This window comes from Artemia franciscana, chromosome 7, assembly GCF_032884065.1.
Source record: "Artemia franciscana chromosome 7, ASM3288406v1, whole genome shotgun sequence".
In the NCBI taxonomy this organism is placed as follows: Eukaryota; Metazoa; Arthropoda; class Branchiopoda; order Anostraca; family Artemiidae; genus Artemia; species Artemia franciscana.
The window spans coordinates 23,195,810-23,220,931 of NC_088869.1; the positions used below are offsets into that span (position 1 = coordinate 23,195,810).

A 25,122-nucleotide genomic window follows, 5' to 3' on the forward strand; every position below is an offset into this window, starting at 1 on the left:
CCAATCACGAGTGCGTGTTTATTTGTTTGTTTGTTCGTTTTTTTTTTCTTTTCCCAAGGGGTCATCGTATTGACCAAGGGGTCCTAGAATTTCGCAAGAGGGCCATTCTAGATGAAATGAAAAGTTCTAGTGCCCTTTTTAAGTTATCAAAAAAATTGGAGGGCACCTAGGCCCCTTCCCACGCTCATGTTTTTTCCCAAAGTCAACGGATCAAAATTTTCAGATAGCCATTTTGTTCAACATAGTCGAAAAATATAAGAACAGCTTCTTTGGGATAACTTACCCCCCACAGTCCCCGGGGGAGGGGCTGCAAGTTACAAACTTTGACCAGTGTTTACATACAGTAATGGTTATTGGGAAGTGTACAGATGTTTTTTAGGGGGATTATTTTGGCTTGAGGGGGAGGGGGTGAGGGAAGGGGGCTATGTGGGAGGATCTTTCCTTTGAGCAATTTAGCCAAAAAAAGAATTAATATGCAAATTATGCATCGGCACTGTTTCTGTTTTCTGTTTCTGTTTCTGTTTTTACAAAAAACAGAACAGAAAACAGAAACAGGCTACCTGTTTTTGTTTTACCTGTTTCTGTTTCTGTTCTGTTTTTTTTTTCATCTGTTTTTTTCCGTTTCTGTTTTTTTTTATCTGTTTTCTGTTTTTTTTTTCTGTTTTTTTTTTTCAAATGCCGCGCTATCTAGCGGGCATGATACCGAAGCGCATGATACCTACCCGTACCTACCGTACCGAAACGCACATCTAGCGGGCATGATACCATGATACCGTTGATTTTTGAATTTAAACAAAAAGGGAATAGTTGTGGGAAAAGTCAAAGTCATGGCCAATTGTAGAAAAAAGCTAAGACCGATTGTCCAATTAAGTGGGCAACCCAGTCAAGGTTAATTTTACCCCTTTGATTGCCGTTGTGACTGTCTCCCATTTATGCTACACCTCTCCGTGCATGCATGTCCCTTGACAATGCCGAAATAGAGTCAACCCGTTGACTACGGGTTGACTACTTGAAAATTTTCCTCTCATGCATGTCACTCCACAATGCTCAACTAGAGTCAACCTCTCATGCTAATTCACGGCGGGGTAAATCTGAGCGAAAGAGAGAGATAGAGAAAGAGAGAGAAGCTTGAACGCTATACAGTGGACATGGGCTAGATGGGAACCCCATATGACAATGTCTCTACTGTTGGTATATGTGTAGCGGATGGCTATTACCGCTTGAGCAACGGTCTAACCATTGACGGCTTTAAGGATTCGTGCTTTAAGCGGCAAACATGGGCTCAATGAAACCCCATATAAAAGAGGAATATAGCGTTGGTATTTACTTAGAGCAATGGGTTACCGCTAGAACAGCGGCCCAACAAGCCACGGCTTGAAGGCATCCGTACTTTAAGCGGTGAACCTAGACACCTTGGTAGCCTATGTGTGTAGCGGAGGGTTATTACCACTTGAGCAATGGTCTAACCATAGAGCGTTATAGAGCGTTGGTATTTGCTTAGAGCAATGGGTTACCGCTATAGCGACGGTTTAAATAGCCTCTAACTTAAGCGGTGGACATAAGCTAGATGGGATGACTCTGTGTCTGTCTGGTATATATTAGCAAGCAGCGGTCTAAGTAGCCTCGGCTTGAAAGCATCCGTGCTTTAAGCGGTGAATATAGTGTTGGTATATGCTTTGAGCAATGGTTTACCGCTAAAGCAACGGTCTAAGAGCAACTAGGGTAAATTGTCAATTATAAATGACATTTAAGCTTGAAAGGAATATAGCGTTGGTATCACCCGATTGGACACATTTTATGACAAATTTCGCCCCCCCCCCTAAAAATACGCTAGTGTGTTGAATTACACGAAGTTGCTCATCTTTTGTATGTGACTACAAGGATTTAACAAGAATATGTTTTCTTTCCTATTAGAAATAGAAGAAGTAAGGAAAAAACAGGAAAAACAGCTGTTAAAACAGCTGTTTTTTTTTAAAAAACAGCTGTTTTCTGTTTTTTCAAAAAACAGAATAGATTACAGAAACAGGTCACCTGTTTTTGTTTGACCTGTTTCTGTTTCTGTTCTGTTTTTTTTCTAACTGTTTTTTTTCTGTTTCTGTTTTTCTCAAAAACAGAAACAGTGCCGATGCTTAATGCAAAGTTCATTTTAATAATTTATGTGCGGAGAGCCAAAATCAAACATGCATTAATTCAAAAACGTTCAGAAATTAAATAAAAAAAATAGTTTTTTTTAACTGAAAGTAAGGAGCGACATTAAGACTTAAAACGAACAGAAATTACTCCGTTTATGAAAGGGGCTGTTCTCTTCTCAACGCCCAGCTCTTTACGCTAAAGTTTTTTCTGTTTAATAAAGTAGAATTGAGAGAAAGAATCAAACTTTAGCGTAAAAAGCGGGCGTTGAGAAGGGAACAATCCCTTTCATACACGGAGTAATTTCAGTTCGTTTTAAGTCTTAATGTTGCTCCTTACTTTCAGTTAAAAAACTAGTTTTTATTTATTTAATTGCAATCAAAAAAAGAGAGAACGCAATGGTAAGAAATTTGTGCTTTTTATTTGTAATGATACTTCTGACAGTGACCAAAAATCAATGAAAAATTAGCTTTGCGTTAAGATGTTTGAACCCCCTGGTTAAATGACACTTGAACACGAAACCTCCTCTATTAATTTCATAAGTGTTGATTGTAATAGTAGCTTCTTAGAAACCGAGTCATTTTTCAAAATTGAACAGAATAGAGGTAAAAAAAGAATATATCATAAAAGCACTTACTATAGTTGACTATTTTACATACTAGAAGCATGGAATAGAACATTTGTTCCATATTGTCACTGTCATGCCTAAGGATAGAAACCATCATTTTTACACTTTAAGATTATTTCTAAAAACTTGGCGGTTTTCTAAGAGACGATTAGCAAAGTAATGTAAATCATGAGAATTAAAGAGAGATTAAAGATTTACTGTCATGCTGTTCCTTCTTTTGAAAATAGTTTAGGAAATGACAGCATTGAATCATCGTTGGACGATGATTCAATGGATCTTTGTATTTAGTGAGAATGAGGAAGCTGCTGTTTTTTTATTATGCAGATAATACCATTTGGAATTTTCATGGATTTTAATGTCTTCGTTACAATTGTACGTCTTTCATAGGGGTTGTTTAATCCCATTTTTAAAATTACATAGGTTCTTGTTTACTAATAGCTTTTGATGAGCAAATCTAAAATTAATTCATGTTGCATGGTTCAAAGTAAATACAAACAGTATATTCTATTGATGCAAACGTTTTAATCCAAACTAATCTGTTTCTTTAAAATTTGGTCTTTGATCGAAGAAGTCACCTTTCAATTATGGTTTGTTATTACGAACTGTTTGACTCAGGATCTTCTAGAATGTAAGGGAGACAACAACTTTGCCTATCCATCTTCCCCTGGCCTTGTGAATTCAGGCTAAATATTATGATCGTGTGGGATAACGAACCGAGAGTAAAGCCGATTGGTAGTGAGTCAAGACACTGATCAAGCTTGGAGCAGTATTCAGCTTCAAGGAAACCATCAGGAGGTGAAAACTTAATCGTACAATATTCATTCCAATCATCTTCATTCTGAATACTTTAAGGAGTGTTATTAAGAGCTCGGTATTTTATAAGCTTCCACTCAACAATTGGGTTATTTTGAAGGGCCTGGCTATTATTATCAATACATTTTTACCCTCTGCTGTGACAAATAATTCAATAACGGTTATTTCATCAAGTGCCGAGTACTATGGACAGCACTACGCCTAAGAAGACTGCAGTTGACCCACAATCTAAGCCAGAACTTTGATGCACTACTAGCTTCTAGCTTCCTACAGGGCGTGGTTTTGGGACCAACAGAAAACTTCAAAACCATAACCTAATTTTCGTATGAGCATAGCTATCGTGTGTTATCTTCTTTCAGAACCAAGTGATGGGTCTGACATAAGAAAAATAAAACTCTTGCCACCAGTGTCTAGTTTTGAATGGTTTTATTTTGAGATATTTTGGTCTACTTCGGATTGATCTCACTTTGGGGTATTTTTCTTGCATGGTTGTGTCCAATTGGCATGTTTTTCATATTTGCTAATTTGTTTCTTATATGTTTGTGTTTGTAATGTTTTATATTTCTTTTTTTTTCTTTTGGTTCACCACATTTCTCTCCATTTTGGGTGGATTTTGTTTTTTAGTTATTTCTCCTAGTTTTTTTTTTAGTTTTGTCCCTTTTTTGTGTTTATTAGTCTATTTTATATGTCTTTTTGAGTAATTGACCGGAAGCCTAGGAATAAAAGTGTATTAATCGGTCGCCACAAGTTATAAAATCACCTGATTCGGATGATTTTACTCATGGATTTGGTAACTACAGGTTAAAATACCTCCCGAAAGTAGTCTTATTGTATGGGTCATTTCAATGACAATTTATTAGATTGAATTAATATGAATGGTGATTTTTTTTTTTTTGTTAGTTATTTAAGTTGTATCCTTTGGTTGCTGTACTGAAGACATTAACTTCACAAAGTATAACATTGATTGACAATATTTTTGTTAGGTTGGGTAACGTTTGTTGAGTTTGGCTTATGTTACAGATTACCCTAGTTTAGATTTCTTTCACTTAATAGCTACTTTTGATCTTCCTGTGAAAAACTGCGAAGAAAGAAGATCATTTCTTTCTCGACTGCTGAAAGAAGATAATCTTCAAAATAACGCAGAAGAGGTAAGTATTACTGACTGAAGCTCTGAATTTAATAAAAAAAAGAATATCCTTCAATGGCTTTAGGTAAGCTTATGTCAACTATTCTGCCTGTTTATGTGACAATATCTCCTCCTAAAACCATGAAATGGAAATAACTCCAGGCTCGAAAACCATTGATGACTATGGAGATAATTCACAGGATAGAATTTAGGAATGAAATTTTGATGTAAATACGTTACGACGAAAGGGTCTCAATCAAAAATTTGATGAATGTAAAGGTAATATGAGAGAAACATGGAATATAATAAGTGATTTAGTGGTGGAAAAGAAAATAAGGTGAGTGAAGAGGTTTATTTAAATGGTTGTGACCGTCTGCAACCATTTCAATAATGCAAATATTAAAAATATTGGTGAACGTTTTTGTAATATTGGACCTGAAGTGCAAGTTACTGTGAATGATAAGCATCAGGAAATTCAGCACAATATAACTGAAAATGAAAAATCTTTAGAAATGAGTTTTTAAACGTGTTCCAGTGAAAAATTCAGTAAAATTGTTATGTCACTGAAATCAGGCTCGGCTGGTGTTAACTACATGACTCTCTTTGGGCATTTAGCAACCATAGGTTACATATTGCCCTCTCTGTTTTTATAAGTAATGTTTTTCTTTCAGTTGTCTTCACAACTCACAACATGGCTTTTTCATAGCTCACGTCTTGTAGTATACGGCTAAGTGTGTGAGTAGTGTACTGGATAACAGCTATTTACCACTGGCAATTTCTATAGACAGCTATTTCTATTTCTACACTATTTCTATAGACACAAGAAAGGCATTTGGTACCTTAGATTTCAAGATTTTGCTCCCTCGACTGAAGTGTCTAGAATTCATGGTGCTTCGTTGTCGTGGTTTGAACGTTACCTTCATAGATGACCCATGCAGGTAGTATTAAATGATGCAGTTTTATTTTCGCATCCATTGAAATATGGAGTGCCTAATAGCTCAGTTCTAGGTCCTTTGTTTTATTCGGTATATGTCGGTACCATGCGATTATACATTCTAGTTGTTTTTTTTCCTAAGTGAAGCGTTTGTAAATAGTAAAATTTATTTTTCTCTTTTTGGATAAAGAGAACCAAACCTTTTAAGTTGTAATATTGGTCTATAAACATAGAGTTTTTACTTCTTTTGACTCAAAATTAGTAATTGATCAAGTAGGGAATGGTCTTAATGAATCAAAAATGTTTACAAAGTTAAATATGAATTTTACATTGGGTAGTAAACTTGAGTAAAGTTGGTTTTTAAGAGTATTTAAAGTAAATATCTACAAATATAGGACTTGAATTTCAACATGAACGCCCTATAGCAGCATATTATATAGCCTACACTTTACACCATAACCTTCGACTTATAACACAATTTGAATCCAGTAATTTGTTAGCTTTTTTTCCACCTGGCGAAAATTGCAATATTGAAGCCTATACTCAAAACAAGGTAAGTACACGTATCATGTGTGGTGTATCCTTAAGACGCTCATTCTCCACAGCGTTAATCAATTTCAGAACTAGAAATAGCAGATAATTTGTGTTCGAAAATATTTTTCACAAAAAAATCCTCAACAAATCGCTTGTACCAATTTTTTCGGCTAACATCTTCAAACTTTATACGGTGTCGGTACAAGATGTCTTCTTAAAACTTTTAGTCACTAGAAACATTTGATAAATTTTCTTTAGCTGAATTGAATTTATGAATTATTTCTCACTAATATTTTCCCGCTCTTCTGCTTTTTATTAACACAAATACAAAATGTAGGTTTGACACACCAATAATACTAACCAGCCAATAATACTTACCGCACAACAGATTGAACTCAGATCTTCAATTTATGAAGAAAAACCATATCACCGCTGTACTGCGGTAACTAATAGCGAGGGATATTCGAAACGCAAAGACAAACCTCCTCTAGCTGTTTTTTTTTTCAATAATGATATTTAAGAATTTCAATTGCTGGTTGTGGCATTAATAACAATAACGAGAGCATGGGTGTACCCTCACCTTATCGATCAGTTTACAGTGAAAAACCGTATTAAACGACCAAGCCCTACCAATTGTAAGCAAAATTCTAAGGTAATGTATAAGGAAAACTTTAACGTTTTAACAATTCTCTCTAAATATACTAATGGTTCAACATAGGTAATTTTCATTAGGTCATCAAACAAGTCTAAAGTGACACATCAAAAGGCTTTAAAACATTATAAACTTTTACAAACTTAGAGAAAGAAGAAAACACTCTGAAAAAGGGATGCAAACCTGAAGAAAGTCAAAAATAAAGTTCAGCGTATCAGAGAATCCTGAAGCAAATGTTTCAAGCCCTTATTTACAAAAATAACAAGTCATTTATTCTTACAAAGAAGAATAGTTGCAGATTATATTGTCTTGTTTGTTCTTAATGTATTTTTGTTGCTGTTTTTCATGGTGTATTGGGTCAGAATAGTTGTTATAGAGTGTTGGAAGTGAATTAATTGGAATAGAAATTGCAAGATGTACAGCTCTTTTAAAAAACAAAAGGGACTGCGGGATATAAAAATGTTAGTTTCTGGAATTTGTGGTACAAAACAACAATTTTACCTCGATGAGGATCAAAATGGTATCGAGTGAAAATCCTCAGATAATAAAGCAAACACCAACTAACGAAAAACAATTTAAATAGTCACCCAGCCTTCTAATTATTCCACCACACAGTGATGTATTTATCAAACATTCCATGGTAACAAAGTGTAAATATGGAGCGACACGGCTCAATATTAACTGGAACTCTAAAAAACGCAATTATGATATTAATACTATAAGATTTGGCTTATTATGACGTCTCAAATATATCAGATTCATTAGGTTTAGTGTAATCCTTCAAAAGATGCGAGCCATACAAAATTGCTTGATTTTCAAAAAAGAAGAGATCACCAGAATCTTAATGAAAATCACACCATCAAATTCAACATAGCCGACAACCCTATTATAGACGTTTCAAGCTCCATCTGCGAAAATTTGGAATTTCTTATGTTTTGCCAGAAGAAAGATCACGAATGCCTATTTTTTTTTCCAGGGCTGATTGCATCTTGCCAATAGTCCTATAATATCGGGAAAGGATCCATTCTAACGAAAATTAAAAGTTCTAGTGCCCATTTTAAATGACCAAAAAGATTGGAAGGCGACTAGGCCCCCTCCCATCCCCTTTTTTCCTCAAAGTCGACTAATAAAAATTGTCAAGATATTAAGATAGCAATTTTGTTCAGCATAGTAGAGAAGCCCAATAATTATGCCTCTGGGGATAACATGAGCCCCCACAACCCCTGGGGAGAGGTCTGAAAGTCACGAAGTTTGCCCATTGTTAACATATGGCATTTGTTATTGGGGAGTATAATAACACTTTTTTGGGGAATTTCTGCGTGAGAATTTTCTACCGGTATAGTTTTCCGAGAGAAATTTGCCGGAAGTCCCATACAAAATTATATTTTGTCTTACTTTCTCATTGCTGACTCAATTTGGAATGTGAAGATGTTAAGGGAAATAATCCGGGGAAAATTTGTATCGGGTTGAAATCGTTTAGAGCATTTTTTAGTAGAGGGAGGGGGATACTTCGCGAGAAAATTTCTCCCAAGGGAGTTTTCCACGGGATAAATTTTCCAGAGGGGACTTTCTGTGGGAGTCATTTTCTGCTAGAGGGCAGGGGAGGGGCTGTTTGCAGGAAAACTTTTCTTCATGGGAGGGATTCCTGCCATGATTTTAAAAGCAATCAGAAATTAAAGTAATTTTCAAATGAAAGTGACCTAAGAAAAATTTTGAGCCGGAATCGTCAGGAAGAAACTTTTTGGGTGGAATTTTCAGCTAGAATGGAATTGTCCAGGGAGAATTTCCCTGGTGAGGGGGGTGGCTATTTCGTGTGGAAAGAACTCCCAATGGAGGGGATTTTAATGGGGATGAAATTTTCCATGGAGGGGGAGCCAGATTTCCTGGCAATATTTAAAAGCGATCAGAAATAAAAAAAAATCAACTGAAAATAAACAGCAATATCAAAACTTAAATAAACAGAAATTGTTATGTTTATGAAAAAAGTTGCCCCTCCTCAGGATCTCGCGATTTACACTAAATTAAATAAAAAAAACTAGTTTTTTTAACTGAAAGTAAGGAGCGACATTAAAACTTAAAACGAACAGAAATTACTCCGTATATGAAATGGGTTGTCCCCTCCGCAGTCCCTCGCTCTTTACGCTAAAGTTTGACTTTTTGCCACAATTCTACTTTTTAAAACAATTAAAAACTTTAGCGTAAAGAGCGTGGGACTGCGGAGGGGACAACCCATTTCATATACGGAGTAATTTCTGTTCGTTTTAAGTTTTAATGTCGCTCCTTACTTTCAGTTAAAAAAACTAGTTTTTTTTATTTAATTTCTGAACGTTTTGAATTAATGCATGTTTGATTTTGGCTCTCCGCACGTAAATTATTGAAATGAAATTAGTATATTAATTTTTTTTGGCTAAATGGCTTTCTCTTAGTTTTGACCAGACGATTTTGAGAAATAAGGGGTGGGGAAGGAGGCCTAGCTGCCCTCCAATTTTTCGGTTACTTAAAAAGGTTACTAAAACTTTTAATATTCAACGAACGTTTTTATTAGTAAAAAATATACGTAACTTAAGAATTAACTTACATAACAAACTTTTATGTTCTTATATTTTTATTATGTGTACGAGGGGGTTTGTACCCTCGTTAATACCTCGCTCTTTACACTAAATCGTAATTTTTGTCCCAATTCTTTAAGAATGACCCCTGAATCAAAAAGGCCGTAGAATAAATAGTTGAAATCACTAAAAATATTTTAGCATAAAGAGCGAGGTATTTATCTCCTCCTAAATACCTCGCTCTTTATGCTAAAGTATTTTTAGAACCCCTCATATGCGTATTAATCTCTGTTCGTTTTAAATTTCAATGCTATTCCTTACTTTCATTTGAAAAAACGTTTTCACATTTTTTTTTCATTGTTTTTTTTTATAGTAATGCTAGAAAATCCTGCGCCCTTGTCATTGAATTTTTCTTCCCCCATGACATATTCCTCAAAGGAAAGATCCTCCCACAAAGCCCTCTCCAATCAACCCCACCCCCAAACCAAAAAATCCCCATGAAAACGTCTGTACACTTCCCAATAACCATTACTATGTGTAAACACTGGTCAAAGTTTGTAACTTGCAGCCCCTCCCTCAGGGATTGTGGGGGAGTAAGTCATTCCCAAAGACATAGTTATTATGGTTTTCGACTATGCTGAACAAAATGGCTATCTTAAAATTTTAATCTGTTGACTTTTGGAAAAAAATGAGCATGGGAGGGGGCCTAGCACTTTTCATTTCCGTTAGAATGAGCCCTCTCGCGACATTCTAGGACCACTTGGTCGATAAGATGACCCCTGGGAAAAAAAACAAAAAAAAAAACAAACAAGCAAATAAACACGCACCCGTGATTTGTCTTCTGGCAAAAAATACAAAATTCTACATTTTTTAGATAGGAGCTTGAAATTTTTGCTATAGAGTTCTCTGATATACCGAATGCGATAGTGTGATTTTCGTTAAGATTCTATGACTTTTAGGGTATGTTTTCCCCTTTTTTCCAAAATAGGGCAAATTTTCTCAGGCTCGTAACTTTTGATGACAAAGACTAAATTAATTGAAACTTATATATTTAGAATCAGCGTAAAAATTCGATTCTTTTGATGTATCTTTCAGCATCAAAATTCCGTTTTTTAGAGTTTCGTTTACTATTGAGCCGGATCGCCCCTTACTACAGTTCCTTACCACGAACTGTTTGTAAAGAAAATAATTCGGTATTTCGGGGCTTCTGACATTATTACTCCTTTGCGGAAGTTAGGCTCAAAATTGAAAAAGGATTATATTTTTTCTCTGTGCCCCTTCCACCTCTTAGTTCGTTTATTTTCCCATTAGTTTTCACCTGTTTTCGCTTTATAGTTGTGTTATCTCTTAGCAGTTCTTTCGTTAGTTGAGTTATGGCTGTGGTATATATGTTTTATCGCTCGTATAGTTGTGTTATTTTCAAATTATACTCCATAATAGAGAGGCTCCGAACACCCAGCATTGTATATTAAGCTCTTAATTTGACGTTTTTTTTCCAACGTGACCAGATTCGTCCTGCGACCTTTTCATTGAATTTTTTCCCCCATGGTATATTTCTCCAAGGAAAGATCCTCCCACATATCCCCCTCCCTCAACCCTACCCCCAAAACCAAAAAAATCCCCCTGAAAACGTCTGTACACTTCCCAATAACCATTATTATATGTAAACACTGGTTGAAGTTTGTAACTTGCAACCCCTCCCCCAGGGACTGTGGGGGAGTAAGTCATCCCCAAAAACATAGTTATTATGATTTTCGACTATGCTAAACAAAATGGCTATCTCAAAATTTTGATCCGTTGACTTTGGGAAAAAAATGAGCGTGGGAGGGGGCCTAGATGCCCTCCAATTTTTTTGGTCACTTAAAAAGGGCACTAGAACTTTTCATTTCCGTTAGAATGAGCCCTCTTGCGACATTCTAGGACCACTTGGTCGATACGATGACCCCTGGGAAAAAAAAAAAAAAAAAAAAAAAAAAAACAAACAAATAAACACGCACCCGTGATTTGTCTTCTGGCAAAAAATGCAAAATTCCACATTTTTGTAGATAGGAGCTTGAAACTTCTACAGTAGGGTTCTCTGATATGCTGAATCTGATGGTGTCATTTTCGTTAAGATCCTACGACTTTTAGGGGGTGCTTCCCCCTATTTTCCTAAATAAGGCAAATTTTCTCAGGCTCGTAACTTTTGATGGCTAAGACTAAACTTGATGAAACTTATATATTTAAAATCAGCATTAAAATGCGATTCTTTTGATGTAGCTATTGATATTAAAATTCAATTTTTTAGAGTTTTGGTTACTATTGAGCCGGATCGCTCCTTACTACAGTTCGTTACCACGAACTGTTTGATTTCACTCTGTGTCCGAATTTACTTTAAGGATTTGAAACAAAAGGGTCGTTTAATTAGAACGATAAAGCTTTCTTTAAAATTTTTGTAAAAACTTTTGCGTAAAGAACGAGGTCTTGAGGAGGTGCAGCCCTTTTCATATACGTAATCACTTCTGTTCGTTTTAACTTTTGATATTATTCCTTACTTTCGGTTGCAAATTTTTTTTTTATTTAATCCATATTTTAGGGGGGTCTTTTTGACTGAGTAGATTCATTTGAACCTTTATAGGTTTAAATAAAATAGTGATATGTTGCAAAAAAGAGATGGAGGAAGGCTACCAAAAGTCCCAAAAATGATCTTTTAAGACCAAAGTGTTTCGATTTTGGTGAAAGGTCCTTCGGATACATATATAGGGGAGGGGATGTTTTTCTTTGCTTCTTTCTTAGTAGATATACTAGAAAGTTGGCTGGTGTCAATAAAATTAACATTTTGAAATGAAAGATATACAGTTTTCTTTTTTCTGAGCAGTGCTCTTTAAAAAACATTGAATCTATAAAAAGAGACACAAATGGAAAAGCTGTGATGAATGTTGACCCAAGTAGCAGAAAAGATCATGAGAGGGAGGCTGGTTGTCCTCCAATCGCCTTAAACCCTTAAAAAGGGCACTGAAACTTTCAAAATTATTCGAAAGAGCCCGTTCTCATGTTTCTACTGTCAACCATTTTATATCCACTGAGTGGAGGGGGGGGGGGAATTAAAAACAAAATTAAAGGCCCATTGCTCTTTATTATGGCAATGCAAGAGCGTTGCTTCTGATTCCCATTAACTGCTATCAAACAGATCGTGGTAACGAACTGTAGCAAGGAGCGACCCGGCTCAATAGTAACCAAAACTCTAAAAAATGGAACTTTGATACCAATAGCTACATCAAAAGAATCGCATTTTTATGCTGATTTCAAATATGATTTCAAGTTTAGTCTTACTTATCAAAAGTTACGAACCTGAGCAAATTTGCCATATTTTAGAAAATAGGGGGAAACACCCTCAAAAGTCATAGAATTTTAATGAAAACCACACCATCAGATTCAGCATATCAGAGAACCCTACTGTAGAAGTTTCAAGCTCCTATCTACAAATTTTGGAATTTTGTATTTTTTGCCAGAAGACAAATCATGGATGCGTGTTTATTTGTTTTTTATTTTTTCCCCATGGGTGATCCTATCGACCTAGTGGTCCTAGAATGTCGTGAAAGGGCTCATTCTAACGGAAGTGAAAAGTTCTAGTTCCCTTTTAAGTAGCCAAAAATTCACTTTTTTCCCAAATTCACCGGATCAAAATTTTGAGATAGCCATTTTGTTCAGCACGAGTCAAAAAACCTAATAACTATGTCTTTTGGGACGACTTAATCCCCCGCAGTCCCAAGGGGGGCCTACAAGTTACAAACTTTGACAATGTTTACATATAGTAATGGTTATTAGGGATTGTACAGACGTTTTCACGTGAAGTTTTTCGTGGCGGATTTTTTTTTGGGGGGTTACATAAGAGTATCTTTTCACGGAGGAATTTGTCATGAGGGAAGAAAATTTCTATGAAGGGGGTGCAGGATTTGTAGCATTAATTAAAAAAAAAACAATGAGAAAATAAATAGAAAACAAGTTTTTCAACTGGAAGTAAGGAGCAGCATTAAAACTTATAACAAACAGAACATATTACGTATATAAGGGGGTTCGTCTCCTCCACAATACCTTGCTCTTTACGCTAAAGTATTTTTAGTAATTTCAACTATTTATTCTACGGCCTTTGTGATTCAAGGGTCATTCTTAAAAAATTGGGACAAATTTCAAGCTTTATTGTAAAGAGCGAGATATTGACACGTAATGAAAATATACAAATATAGAAGTGTATTTGTTACTAATAAAAAAGTCTGTAAAAAAAATAAAAGTTCTAGTGTAATTTTTCAGTAGCCAAAAATGAGAGGGCAACTAGGTCTCGCCCCCACCCCCTTTTTATTCAATGTTCATTACTCTTATTCAATTAATTATTCATGTGCGGAGAGCCAAAATAAAAACATCATTAATTCAAAAGCGTTCGGAAATTAAATTTAAAAACAAGTTTTTTCAACTAAAGTAAGGAGTGACATTAAAACTTCAAACAAACAGAAATTGTTCTGTATATGAAAGGGGCTGTTCCCTCCTCAAAACCTCGCTCTTTACGCTAAAGTTTGACTCTTAAACCGTGGTAATGATTTGTTTTTTTTTTTGCTGGTCCCTGTACACAAAATTCAAGCTTAATGTTACCTATCAAGAGCTACGAGCCTAGGAAAAATTAACTACTTTTCAAAAAGGGAAAGATGAGAAATACTCAAAAATTCAAGCGATCTTAATAAAGATCGTACCGTCAGATTCAGAATATCCGAGAACCCTACTAAAGAGATTACAAGATCCTATCAACAAAATTGTGGAGTTTAATTTTTTTTTGCCAAGAAAAGGTCACGGATGCGTTTGGTTGATAATTTTTTTTTCCAGGGACGACCATATCGAATCAATGGACAAAGAAGGTCAAGAGGTCTATTCAAACATAACTAAGATATTCTATTGCCCTTTTTTAAGTAACCAAAAATATGGGAGGGAAACTAGCCCCTTTTTTCACACCCTTCCCCCCCCCCACCGAAATCCAATCACAGTTTTGAGATAGCTATTTGATTCAGCATAGTTGAAAGGTCTAATAACTGTGCTTTTGGGGATGACACAGCCTCCATAGTCCCTGGGAAAGGACTGTAAGATTAGCAATTGGCCCGTTATTCACATATAGTATTTGCTATTGGGAGGGACAGTTTTTTTGGGGGGAGAGGGAGGAATTCTTGTGGGGAGACCGTGGGAATTTTTCAGTGAGGATGAAATTTTTTGGCAGAGTTTTCAAGAAAGAAAAGAATTTTTGAAATCTAACACAAAAAAACACGACAACTAAACCCACAAAAAAAGCACAAAAAATAATAAGAAAAACTCACATTATAAACAAAACTCCCAGCAATGATGATAATAACTTAATACAACACCAAAGCAAATGTTTATAATGAAACCATTGGTTCCTTTCCTCTGCAACAGTCGGTGTATAAATGGGAATATATTAAAAGTGAAAATTATATTTACTTTAACAAAATAAAACCCCAGGTCCACCATCCCTAAAGAAGTCTTACAGGTTAATGAAACAAATTTATGAATTATAAATGGAATGGATTTCTTAGTTTGCTAGTTTAGCTGCAGTCCGTCGACTTATAGCAGTATTGACCTTACTTTGACTTTCGTTCGCAAGGTTATCACTTCTTTCAGGATAATTATGTAAATCACTACTTGTTGAAGTTTTCAACTGGTCATTAATTGACTATTATAGATTTAATTTATCTTGGAATCCACTTCATCTCGATTAATACTAATACTCCCATTGTTTCTATAATTCCTCTGAAACTTTGTAAAAGTCCTACAGACATATCAACAATTTTTGTTGGATAAATTAAAATATTGGGATGAGGAAAATTATACACGTGTTCCGCTATAGCGGATTCAAATGTTTAAAGTTTTTTATTATGCCTTAGGGAGCAATCTATGACATTTTTGTGCTGCTGTAGTCTATTTCTTAAATTCTGCAGTGTTCTACCTACATAAAATTTACCACAAGAGCATGGAACATGGAATTGTTGTAGGGGAAAGGAACCCATGGTTTCATTATAAACCTTTGCTTTGGTGTTGTATTAAGCTATTACCATCAGTGCTGGAAGTTTTGTTTATAATGTGAGTTAATTGTATTTATTTATTGCTATTTTTTCATTTTGTTGTTTTTTTTCGTGTGTTTAGTTGTTGTGTTTTTTGTGTGTTATGTTATAAAAAAAAGCTTTTTTTTTCTTTTTTGTCGTTTCTAATTTTTTGTTTCCGTTCAGAAAGGCTCTCAGACGTGGGGCTGAAATATACCTATTATTTTTGTTTTTTTAGTTAAAGTGTAGTTTTGTTTATATATTTTATTTTGTGTTCACTGCTTTGTCGACAATAAAACCCGTTTTCTCTTTGCTTAATTTTTCGTAAATGGAAAAGCAGTGTGGTCTAAGAAATTATTTATAGTTTTCTGGGGAAATTTTAAAGGGGGAGGGGGTGCGGAGAAAAAGGATTTCTTGGTATGATTTAAGAAAAGGTCGGAAATTAAAATAAAAACAGTTTTTTTCGACTGAAACTTAGGATCAATATTAATTCTTAAAACGAACTTGATTCATTCCCTATACGGGGGGGGGGGGCTACCCCTTCCTCGTCCCTCGTTTTTGACGCTAAAGTTTTAAAGTTCTCCAATAATACTTCTCATTCAAATTCAACAGCCTTTGTGTGTGGAGCAGACTTTCTTAAAGAATTGTAGTAGAAAGTTAAACTTTAGTGAGAAAAACGAGGGATAAAGAAGGGGTAGACTCCCTCACATAGGGAATAATTTCTGTCCATTATAAGTTTTAATGTCGCTCCTTACTTTTAGTTGAAGAGAACCAGAATTTTTAAAAAATATAAAGTCTTGATAATCTTTTCTATCCAAGCGTCACTTCTTAAATTTTGAACTTGCTCTAATAGGCTTTTATCTGTATAAGCGATTATTTCTAGAGACATATCATCCTTCTGCCCTTAAGAGGATTTCTCGGTGTCAAAGTAACTGGAGATGAATCGACTAGAAAGTGCCTAATTCGGATGGTCATGTTTATCAAGTATCTCTTAGGAGAAAACTAGGTCTGTTTTGAGATAAGCAAATCCTCGTGGGAAAAGAATTTTACTTAACGTCGACTGATTGGTTCTAAGGTATACATAGAGTTAATAGAGGGAAATTTGAGGCTTCATTTAGTGGCAATGGCGGCTTAATCTATTCTTTCATAGTGATAAAAATTATGAAAGAAAAAAAAAACAGAATTTATTTTGTTTTGGGCTTGTTATATACCAAATAAGGAACGTTATGCACAGAAAAAGCGGAAAGTAGGGTTTCTGATTTGGAGTGAATTTGATTAATTCACAGTTTTAGAAGTTACTTCAGTAAAGAGTGGGATTTAAAGGCTTGTAAAGCCATTCGAGACTATGCATTCCACATAAGTCAGTCGGACGAACAAGCCTGACTTTAATTGCAACAAAGTAAATGACAAGAATAATAATAATAATAATAATAATAATAATATTAATAATAATAACAATAATAGAAAACAGCTACATCCTGCCTTTACTGAAATTAATGCTAACCAAATCATTAGACGAAATCAGAGTAATACTCTCAGGGAAAGGTGGGGTAAAGAATTTCTAATAACTTGAATAAAATTACTATTTGAGGAAAATGCCTCAATTCTTACATATTTTTTTCTTATATTTTTAATCTATGAACAAGTAACCATATTGAGACAAAGGATGAAGAAACTTACGGTCGCATGAAAAGCCATCTCCATGATAGCCATGGAGACATAGACAACTGTAGCTGCCCAGCTCATTTACACATTGGGCGTGCTCATGGCATTGGTCAAGACCAGTGTCACACTCATTGATGTCAACACAAGTCACGCTTTGTCCGCTCGAGGTATCCTCATATAAAAATTCGTACCTGAGAAAAATGGATATCATCAGTGGGGTCTTTGAGGGGGGGCAATTGCCCTCCCAATAATTTGAAAAAACTTTAGTTTATTAAGTAGCTTTTAAATGGCTGCTTGTTTTAATTGTCAGACTTACTCTTTACTTTCGGTTGATAATTTTTTAACGAATAAATACACGTTTTTAACATAAGGCATACGAAAAAAGGAGTCAATTACATTTCACAATATGTTCAAGAGTAATCATGCTATGATTTACACAAGAAAAACTTTTTTGAAACTTTATAGAATTCGTTTTCTTAAGCAAAGCTACAAAGGGAAAGGTGATTTTCCACTTTAGGGAAATTAGGGAAAATGGAAAATTTTCCATTTTAGTCAATGCTCCCTTCCAATTGGGATCCCTGGCAATTTTTTATTTATTTAAGGTTTCTGCCGCAGTAACGCCAATGATTGTTAAGATTTTCCGATATTCTTTGTCGAACAATACCCAAAGGATGATTTAATCATTCCAACTCTATTTTTCAAATACTTTCAGATTTAAAATACAGTCGCTATTTAAATGTGGGGAAGATGACACAATATAATGTTACACAATCTTTGGTGATACTTTGAATTATCCTGTATCTTTACTTAAACAGCGCTATTGCACTGCCTATGACTTATGTTTTGGAATTGTGGCTCGCTAATATCAATGCTATTTACTAATATAAATCAGCGAGCCCTCAAACAAAACAGTTTAATAAAAATCATAAATAATATATCAACAAATCACGTATATTAAAAGTTTAGTGCAACAATTTAATTCTTACAGAGGCGAAATCCATTCAAAATTACGAGCAAATGAATAGCGCGATACCCGAGGCTATTAGAATAGAACTTGGCTCAATTATGAGATTGAGCATCCTGTGCTAGTGAGGGGGTTGAGAAAAGTGGAGGGGGATGTATAGTCCAGCATTAGTAGTGAATCCGGTAGAAAAACCTGAGTGTATACGACATTTACCTTCGTCTACCCAAAACCTTAATTACGCTATATCACTGTTTTCTGCAACAGTTCATTGCTGACAATTTAAGTAAAAGCTAGACGACAGCACTTATATGTATGATTGTTTAATGTGTGTCTATTGTTTTTAGTGTACTGCGTAATGTTTTTATATCCACCGAGTAGCGTGTTTGTTAAATATTTACTTTTCTTCACTACCACTTGAATAGCACCTACTTCAAAAGTAAGCCTCTTGCCCCACCAATACAAATACTTTAGCTACACCCCTGGATAGATAATATGTGGTTATTATTTGTTGAAATGTTATTTCCAATCCATATAGAAAATAAGAGCCTCAACCAGCTGTGCTAAATATTATCACCTATTGCTGGCATAAGACAAGTAAAAGTCGGTTTCCTAAATGATTAATTAATTTTTTTTTAATAAGAACGGTTTCAAAAAGAATAGTATTTAGCTCCATTACACCAAAGACAGGTAGAACTAAAATCAAAAAATAATTTAAACTGAAAACGATGATCAGTAATTGCTAGCATAAGACACGTAAGAGCCGGTTTTATATAAGATTAATTAAAAACAAGGAATTTTTTTTCATAAGAAAAGCTTCAGAAAGAAAATTATAGAGGTCCATTACACCAAAGACAAGCAGAAATAAAATAAGACAATAGTTTAAACTGAAAAAGATGATCATTTATTGCTGGCATAAGACACGTAAGAGTCGATTTTATGTATGATTAAAAAAAAAAAAAAAAAAAAAAATCGTAAGAAAAGCTTCTGACAGACAAGTATACAGCTCCATTGCATCAAAGACAAGCAGACTTAAAATCAGACAATAATTTAAACACATTCTAGGACCACTGGGCTGATACGATCACCCCTGGAAAAAAAAAAACAAAAACAAAAAACAAATAAACGTGCATCCGTGCTCTGTCTTCTGGCAAAAAATACAAAATTCCATATTTTTGTAGATAAGCACTTGAAAATTCTACAATAGGTTTCTCTGATACGCTGAATTTGATGGTGTGATTTTCGTTAAGATACTTTAACTTTTAAGGGGTTTTCCCCCTATTTTCTAAAATAAGGCACATTTTCTCAGGCTTGTAACTTTTGATGGGTATTACTGTACTTAATGAAACTTATATATTTAGAATCAGCGTAAGAATAAGATTCTTTTTATATAATTCTTGGTATCAAAATCCCATTTTGTAGAATTTCGGATACTATTGAGCCGGGTCGCTCCTTACTACAGTTCGTTACCACGAACTGTTTGAAAAGACTCTTTTTCTCATAAAAAAAAACTTCAGAAAGAAAAGTGTAGAGCTCTATAGGTTTACATGGGAGGATCTTTCCATGGAAGAATTTGTCATGGGAGGAGAGAATTTCCATGAAGAGAGCGTAGGATTTTCTAATATTATTTAAAACAAAAATGAAAAGATAAATATGAAAAAGTTTTTTTCAGCTGAAAGTAAAGAGCAGTATTAAAACAAAACGAACGGAAATTATTACGTACATGAGGGGTTCATCTCCTCCTAAAATACCTGCTCTTTACGCTAAAGTATTTTTAGTAATTTAAACTATTTCTTCTACGGCCTTTGTGATTCAGGGGTCATTCCTAACGAATTGGGACAAAATTTAAGCTTTAGTGTAAAGAGCAAGGTATTAAAGAGGGGCAAACCCCCTCATATACGTAATAAAAATATACGAATATAGAAGTTCGTTACTAAAGTTAATTCGGATGTTACGTATATTTTCTATTAATAAAAACTTTCATAAGAAATTAAAGGTTCTAGTTGCCTTTTTAAGTAACCAAAAGATTGAAGGGCAACTAAGCCTCCTACCCCACTCCTTTTTCTCAAAATTGTCCGATCAGAATTAACGTCGAAAAGTTAATAATCAAAATTAATATGTTAATGTCGGCTATTGGATTTTACTTGTAATTCAGTAAAAAAAACAAGTTTTTTTCAATTAAAGTATGGAGCGACATTAAAACTTAAAACGAGGAGAAATTACTCTGTATATGAAAGGGGCTGTTCCCACCTCAACGCCCCACTCTTTACGCTAATGTTTTTCACTGTTTTAAAAAGTAGATTTGAGAGAAAGAGTCAAGCTATTGCTGACATGAGATACGTAAGAGTCGGTTATTATGGCACTTGGTATCTTACCAAGTGACATATGGTGATCGCAAATTCTGTCGGTCTGTCGGTCTGTCTGTCGGCCTGTCTGTCCCGGTTTTGATACTTTAGGCACTTCCAGGTAAGCTAGGATGATGAAATTTGGCAGGTCTATTAGGAACCAGACCAAGTTAACATAGAAATTGTCATTTCTCCGATTCAACCGTCTTAGGGAGAATGGGGGAAGGTTAAATCGGAAAAAATAGAAAAAATGAGGTATTTTTAACTTACAAACGAGTGATCAGATCTTAATGAAACTTGATTTTTGGAATGATATCGTGTTTTACCTTTTATTTTAAATACCAACCGGTTCTGGTGACATTGGGGGGAGTTGGGGGGGAACCTAAAATCTTGGAAAATGCTTAAAGCGGAGAGATCCGGATGAAACTTGGTGGGAAGAATAAGTACAAGTCCAAGATATGTGACAGAAATAACCGGACCGGATTCATTCTCTTTGGTAGAGTTGGGGGGTGGGAGCAATTCGGGAAATCAGAAAAAATGAGATATTTGCAACTTACGAACGGGTAATCAGATCTTAATGAAATTTGATCTTTAGAAGGATCTTGTGCTTTAGAACTTTAATTATAAATCCCGACCAGATCTGGTGACATTGGGGGGGGGGAGCTTGAGGGGGATACCAGAAATATTGGGAACCGGATATCTTGGAAAAAGTTTTGAGTGAAGAGATCGGGATGAAACTTGATGGGAAGAATAAGCACAAGTTATAGATAGGTGATTGACATAATTGGAACGGATCCGTTTTCTTTAGGGGAGCTGGGGGTTGTTAATTTGGAAAAATTAGAAAAATTGAGGTATTTTAACTTAAGAACGGGTGACCGGATCTTAATGAATTTTGATATTTAGAAGGAACTCATGTCTCAGAGCTCTCATTTCAAATCCTGACCAGATCTGTTGACATTGGAGGGAGTTAGAGGGGGAAACCGAAAATTTTGGAATACGCTTATAAATGTCTTAGATACGTAATTGACATAACCAGACTGGATCCACTCTCTTTGGGGGAGTTAGGGGATGGGGCTTAGTGCTTTGGCGAGTTTGGTGCTTCTGGACGTGCTAGGACGAAATTGGTAGGCGTGTCAGGGAGCTGCACAAATTGACTTGATAAAGTCGTTTTCCCCTATTCAACCATCTTGGGGGCTGAAGGGAGAGAAAAAATTGAGGTATTTTTAACTTACGAGTGGGTGATCGGATCTTAATTAATTTTCACATTTAGAAGGACCTCGTGATTCATAGCTCTTATTTGAAATCCCGACCGGCACTAAGCTTCTTATTTTCCTTTTAAAGCAATCTATTAGTTTTAAGGATTTTTCCAGAGCTCAAACTATATGAGCTTTTTGCTCTTGCCTCTTCCAACTTCGTCACAAGTTTCATATGAGCTCTTAGCTCTTGTTTATATGATTAATCAAAAAAAAAGAACTTTTCATGAGAAAAGCTTCAGAAAGAAAAGTATAGAGCTCCATTACACCAAAGACATGCAGAAATAAAATCAAACAATAATTTAAACTGAAAACGATGATCAGCTATTGTTGGCATGAGAGACGTAAGAGTCGATTTTCTATATGATCAATTTAAAAAAAGAAAACTTTTTTCATAATAAAAGCTTCAGAAAGAAAATTATAGAGCTCCATTATACCAACGACAAGCAGAAATAAAATCAAACATTAATTTAAACCCAAAACAATGATCAGCTACTGCTGGCAAAAAGCACATTTGATTCGGATTTTTCTATGATCAGTTTAAAAAAAGACATCAAAGACGAAAAATTGCGCAAAGCTCAAGAGAGCCAAAGGTTTGTCGTCTCAAACGATTGAATTCTTTCCTAACATGAAAGTACATCAAAACTAAGGAAGAATTTTGAGAAGTCCCAAAAATAAACAACGATTCAGCGACCTACCTACTGAGAGGCTGGAAAACTCAGGATATAAGGTTCTACATGCTCAGGATGATGTCGATGTCTTAGTTCTACAAACTGCACTCAGTTTTGCTGAACCTTTGTCGACCACTTAGATTTGGAATGATACCAACATATTAGTCCTTCTGTTGTACCATGCCAAGCTTGATGTACGTGATATCTTTATGCAGACAGACACGTATGAAAATAAACAACGAGTGTATGACATAAATAGGATCAAGAACAAACTAAGAGACGAAGTAGCAGAAAATGTACTCGTTTGACACGCAATGTCTGGCTACAATACAACATCTAGACTTTATGGCGTAGGGAAACCAGCAGTGGCTTACTTGTCACTCATAGATGGTATTTTAAGGATACTTATAAGATCTTCATGGCACCAGGAGCCAACCGCCAGGAGATCAATGAAGCTGGAGAGAAAGATTTGCTTCGCATATACAAAGGGAAAAGCAATGAGAAGACCCTTAACGATGTCCCGGTGCGGACATTTACTATGGGGGTTGCAAGTTCGGGCAGAGCGTGTTCCACCAACTTTTATGCCGCAAAGTACAACTTTTACTGATGCCATTTGCATATATTGAAGTGACTAGACATTTCCAAGTTGCTACAGCCCGAAGAGTGCGGTTGGTGCCTCTCTTTAACATAGAATATGTATCTTCCCACTAGGACAGATGTGTACACCAGAAAATCTGTTGAAGATGGCATAGTGGCAGTGCACCAGCGGGTGCAAGTATCTGAGATAGAGCTGTTTACCCTGCAGTTTTGTCTTCGGGGAGTCCAAAGGGGCATTATGCGCTATCACTTTGGCAAGACAGGATGAGGACGATAACGAAGACGAGTGGGAAGAACAAATAATTTTAGGCTGTGCTTTAAAATCAAAATGATTCTGTGATTAATTTATCTGAGTTCTAAGCGTTCCTTTAACAATAAACAACTTGCTTCGTCTCTGTGGTTCTTGACTTGAGAAAAAAAAACTCAGTGACAAAATAAAACAAAGATAGCAAAGAAAAAACTGAAATTATATCAAGATTCTTGACAAAGAATTGAAAAGAAATATTTGCAGAAGAAATATATATATAACAAATAAGAAATATATAAGAAACATACATGGAAATATATATACGATGGAAGTTCAGATCAACTCATTTATGCTGCAATATATAAAACATGTTGATCACCTGCCGATTAGCTTGGGTTGCAAGTGAATACAGGGGGTGACTTAACAGCGTAAAAGAAAGGTACTTCACAGAGGTAATCGACGAGAACATGCAATATTAGGTTTCAAAGAACACAGGCACGATTAGGAAATAAAAATGAGTTTTCGGTTGAAAATATTTAAGATCTTACTATTTTTCTTTGGCTAATTTACTCTTTTTTAATGCATTACTCTTCTCTTTCTCCTAAAACATTCCCAAAGCCTCTGCGGGTTTCAAAAACATATGCTGGAATACGGTACTTGTCGGTTATTAGAAATACATTCAAAAATTATGCTTAGGTTACATCTCAGAAATCCGGTTTCATAGCCACAGAAACAAGTGATGAATGATACAATGTATTGGATTTGTATAATTTGGGTTATGTATTTGCACATTAGGGGTGTGGGTAGGGACTATGTTCAGTTCGGTTTCAAATTTATTTCTAAAGTATTTTGACCCAAACTAAATAACCGGGTAAACTAGGATTCGAACCCTCGTCCTCTGAGTTTGGGACGGAGGTCAGTGGGTTGACTCTGTAAGCTCAGCCACAGTCGACCCAGCTCTAAATGGGTACCTAGAGACATCTGGGGAATGTAAACAGGAAGGGTGTGCGAAAGCACAGGATGGTTGGCCCCCAGCCCCCTTGCACTTCCTGGCTGAAGGGCCAAGAAATGGACATCAGGACCACCGGTAAGGACTGTAAGGTCTAATTCCGTATTATTTATCTTTTTACCTTATTATTTTGTCATCAGTTTTTGTTATTTTTCATTAGGATTAACCTAACTTCGCTTCTTTGGGTGTGCTTCCAATAACCGACAAGTACCAAGAGTGCTACTTATGTAATAAATGCTCGTACTTCAGTGAGTAATTCAGCCAGTTCCAGGACGTTGTTTGTTTTATAAACTTCTGCTAATGCATGCAATTGTTCAAGTGAATCAATACCTACTGATTCAAGTTGTTTTCATACTGTTTACAGAGACTACTTTTTCCAATGGCCATCAGATGAGACATTTAGGTGGTGATTATAAAACGCCAATCAGAGTGAATGCAAGGTCAGCTTTCTCGGTTCACTATATTCTTTCGGTGCTGTGGTCTTAGGAACCGCCCAAAGTAATGGACGAGGTTCAAAGATTTACTTTCGTAAGTGATTGGGAGACCTTTGCCAGTTAGTGAATGAATTTTATCTTTCTTCCTCTCGAGTAGCTATTTATTTTATTTTGAAGCAGCATTTCTTTTTTTTCAGTAGTAATTCAAACCGAGATAACTCAGTCACCTCTGAATTTAAATAAAAATTGTTACCTCCATTAAGACAAAAATACAGCAGCGCTTTCTTATTATTAGTTGGGGATGTTTGGGCAAGGATTAAGCATTGAAAAGAGGTTTGAAACTTCAAACAATCAGACAGTGGGGTTATCCCCACTCTTTCAATTTGCGGAGGCTTTGTAGTGAATCTAGCTGGAATCCCATATATATGAATACTAGTTATATTATCCCAATATTTAAGAGATGTGAGTTAAACACCTTATTAAGCGAGAAAACACAT

General features: G+C 35.4%; 1 protein-coding gene and 1 long non-coding RNA gene across 3 annotated transcripts in view; one reads left to right on the forward strand and one right to left on the reverse strand.

Annotated features, from left to right (window-relative positions):
* Positions 1–14,701, forward strand: part of LOC136029017 (uncharacterized) — a 53,959-nt gene extending 39,258 nt beyond the window's left edge. The window contains exons 3-4 of the long non-coding RNA XR_010617945.1: positions 5,369–5,635; positions 14,221–14,701. This is a non-coding gene — a long non-coding RNA (uncharacterized LOC136029017). The remainder of the gene's footprint in view (positions 1–5,368; positions 5,636–14,220) is intronic.
* The window catches only part of LOC136029006 (nidogen-like), a 258,905-nt gene that overhangs the window by 63,350 nt on the left and 170,433 nt on the right, over positions 1–25,122 (reverse strand). For both annotated transcript variants that reach the window (XM_065707012.1, XM_065707011.1), the window contains exon 10: positions 17,124–17,299. In XM_065707012.1, coding sequence (XP_065563084.1) covers positions 17,124–17,299 — 176 coding nt within the window. The remainder of the gene's footprint in view (positions 1–17,123; positions 17,300–25,122) is intronic.